The 3393-nt window shown below is 35.2% G+C and overlaps 1 protein-coding gene across 1 annotated transcript in view; it reads left to right on the top strand.

Annotated features, from left to right (window-relative positions):
• DEUP1 (deuterosome assembly protein 1) overlaps nucleotides 1-3393 on the top strand; it is a 101473-nt gene that overhangs the window by 43329 nt on the left and 54751 nt on the right. Inside the window, 2 exon segments of the mRNA XM_017863699.1 lie at nucleotides 174-287; nucleotides 1152-1394. Of these exon segments, the coding sequence (XP_017719188.1) occupies nucleotides 174-287; nucleotides 1152-1394 (357 nt within the window).

The raw sequence follows: 3393 nt of genomic DNA, 5'->3' as shown, positions 1-3393 counted from the left end.
TAATTCAACATGAATGATTTGACACCTTTTGTTTGTTTTCCCTAATAGGTAAAGAATGGATTTACTTTTTTTTTTTTTCTCAGAATGAAGATGTACAAATGAAAGAAGCCCTATTTGTTGTACTTTAAAATGAATAATATTTTCAATATGTTTGTCTCCCCACTTTTTAAAAGGAATTTAGAGCGAAGTCAAGAGAATGGGACAAGCAAGAGATACTATATCAGACTCATCTGATTTCTTTAGATGCTCAACAAAAATTATTATCTGAGAAGTGTAATCAGTTTCAGGTAAGTTATCTAATACTATTCTCTAAATAAAAAGTAGAAGTTAAATATTGGTACCTTTACCATTCAGCATGTAATCTATTTACAAATAGAAATGCCAACTAAGAACAAATAACCAGAGTAGGTCCAAAGGTGGGTACGGTCACAAGTGTATATAATATCTGTTAATGGTGAATTTAGTCTACATGTCTCAAAGGATGAAGCTATTTAAAATTCCATTGTTATTGTGTCATTAAATAGCATGTGTTTTTGTATGCCTACAGGCAAGGCACTCAGAGAGTTTAAGATTGCTTGCTTTACTTTGTATTTCCCTGGCTACTTATAAGACAGAGCATCTCCTCATATACTTTTTAGCCTTTCTCTGGTCTTTCTGTGAATTGCCTATTCATAAACTTTGCCCACTTTTCTTTTGTGTTGTTTGCTTTTTCTTATTGATGTGTAGAAGTGTTTGTACATTAGGAATTATTAACTCTGTTACATGCACTGACAACTTTTCCCCTACGATCAAATTGTTTGTTTGTATTTATTTTTGGTTATAGACTTTTTTCAACCATTGTATAATTGAATTCATAATTTTCTTTTTACACCTTCTAGATTTTTTTCTTGCTTGATATGGCTTTACTACCACTAACCTCCTTCTCTACTCTACATCTTTGCTCTGAGGTTATATAAATATATTTTCTCTTTATGCCATCTGAAATTGAAATTTTAAAACAAATACAAGACTGAATTACAAAGACCCAACTTTCATTATCTAGTAACATATTTAAAGATATTCCTACTAATTATTTTCTATCATTCTTGAACTTCATGTAAGCTTAAATATGACATTCTTCATTTGAGTTACACAGTTTTTATGTTTTTCAGAAACAGGCACAAAGTTACCAAACTCAACTAAATGGTAAAAAACAGTGCTTAGAAGACAGCAGCTCTGAAATTCCTCATTTGATATGTGACCCAGATCCCAATAGTGAAATCGGTGAAAGAGATGAGTTCATTATTGAAAAACTAAAATCAGCTGTAAGTGAGATAGCACTAAGCAGGAATAAATTACAAAATGAAAATCAGAAGCTCTTGCAAGAACTGAAAATGTACCAAAGACAGTGCCAGGTGAAGATTAATTTTTTGTTTTTCAACTAATATTGTCCATGACTTGTATAAATGGTAACTCAACAGATATAGGGATTAGAATGATAGTTTTCTATTATTAATATATGTGAAGATTCTGTTAATATTTCCTCTTAGTAATTCACACTTAATGCGTAGATTCAATAATCCCATAAGTATGTTACCACACTTAGAGTGCACTTTAGTTCGGCAGTGGCATAACAATAATGTATTACAAATGCAATATAACAGTGGTCACTTAACAAACCTCTATGCCTTTAGCCATGTACTACCCTCTTCCTGCACTATTTTCTGTTACCCTGTGTCTCTTTGACTCAGAAGAATCCTTGGTTAAAGATACAGGAAATCATGAAGGGTTCAACAATCTAGTAACCTCAGTGAGAGCTATGGAGGTGATTCCAGTGATTTATCACTGGTAATGTTATCATAATCATTTATCAAAACAGTAACCTAGAATTTATTTTTAGGTAACTTTCACATTGACAAATATGATTGATGATTTAACAAGCATTAATTTTTTTCTCAACTCAATAATGTTTTCTTCTTTTTGTCTATTTCTTGCAATCATTAGGAAGGTTATACAGCACTCATCAAAATTGGTCATTACCCATTTCTTTACAGAATATATATTTCTTATTCATTAGTACTTGAGACATTCTTTTATCTCCCATTTTAGGTTTTTTCTCCCACCTCTAAATATTCAGCCTCTTTCTATCACTTCCTCCATGACAGTTGGCGCATATCTTTTCCCCACTCTATTCCCTGCTCTACCTAACATACATGATTGAGGTAAGGTCACTGCCTGAGAACTTCCATTTCATCTCCTTGAGATACACCACCCCAAGATCTTTTGCCACTTAAACTCCCAGGGTCATTTTTTAGTCTTGGGCCAACTCCTCATTCCCCCACCTTGCCACATTATATTTGGGTTTATATAGGGAGTTAGTCCTTTAACTTCTTTCTCTGCCAGCATCTACTGTTCTATGTTCCTCTTTCCCTATGTTTGGTAAGGGACAGAATTCAAGGCTCCCAGTCTCCCCCATTCAGAGGTGGTTATAAGACATACATATACCCCACCTCAAACTCCAGCTTTAAGGAGGGAGGTCTTATTCTAATACAAGTTAGAACACAGATGTAAACCAGTAAAGAAAGCTAAACTACAAACACTAAATGCAGAGGAAGCCAGAAATTGTCTCAAAATAGCAAAGGCATTGATGGTGTTTTCTCTGGTTTCATTCTAATATAAATGAGGTTAGCACTCTTTCATCTGCTCTAGAGGGTGCCTAGGGGCTTCTAAGTGCTTAGCATCAGCCCCGCCTCTAACTATCTGAGCTGCGTTTGCATGACTGTGGGTCATGCAGTGATGGGGTCTTTCCTTCTGAGAGGCTGCTGGCTTTTGCTTCCCTAAGTATATGACAACTGGTCATGCCTTCTATTTAAAGGCAACCTAAACTTACATTTTGCAGCTGTCTTTGTACTGCTGGAATCTAAATCAGACTCACATTCAGTAAATAAGAAAATTGTTGTTCTTGGTACTTCCCAAGTATTCTCCTCTAGGCTTTGGGTCATCCAGTGCCAACCAAAGCATTCTCTGCTTTTTCCCTTCTTCTTTTGGCAGGGGAACAGGTGGTGGTGGTTGGTTACATGAATAAGTTCTTTATTGGTGATTTCTGAGATTTTGATATACCCATCACCTGAACGGTATACACTGTACCCAATTTGTAGTCTTTTATCCCTCACCCCCCACCACCCTTTCCCCTGAGTTCCCCAACATCATTCTTATGCCTCTGTAGCCTAATAGCTTAGCTCCTACTTATGAGTGAGAACATAAGTAGGAGCAATAACCAAATGATGTTTTCGTTTTCCATTCCTGAGTTACTTGACTTAAAATAATGGTCTTTAATTCCATCCAGGTTGCTGCAAATGCCATTATTTTGTTTCTTTCTATGGCTGTGTAGTATTCATATATATATATATATAT

The sequence above is a fragment of the Rhinopithecus bieti genome, unplaced genomic scaffold, assembly GCF_001698545.2.
Source record: "Rhinopithecus bieti isolate Rb0 unplaced genomic scaffold, ASM169854v2 scaffold_71999, whole genome shotgun sequence".
Lineage (NCBI taxonomy): Eukaryota > Metazoa > Chordata > Mammalia > Primates > Cercopithecidae > Rhinopithecus > Rhinopithecus bieti.
The sequence above is the reverse complement of the archived record's forward strand: the minus strand, read 5'-3'. Positions and strand labels throughout refer to the sequence as shown.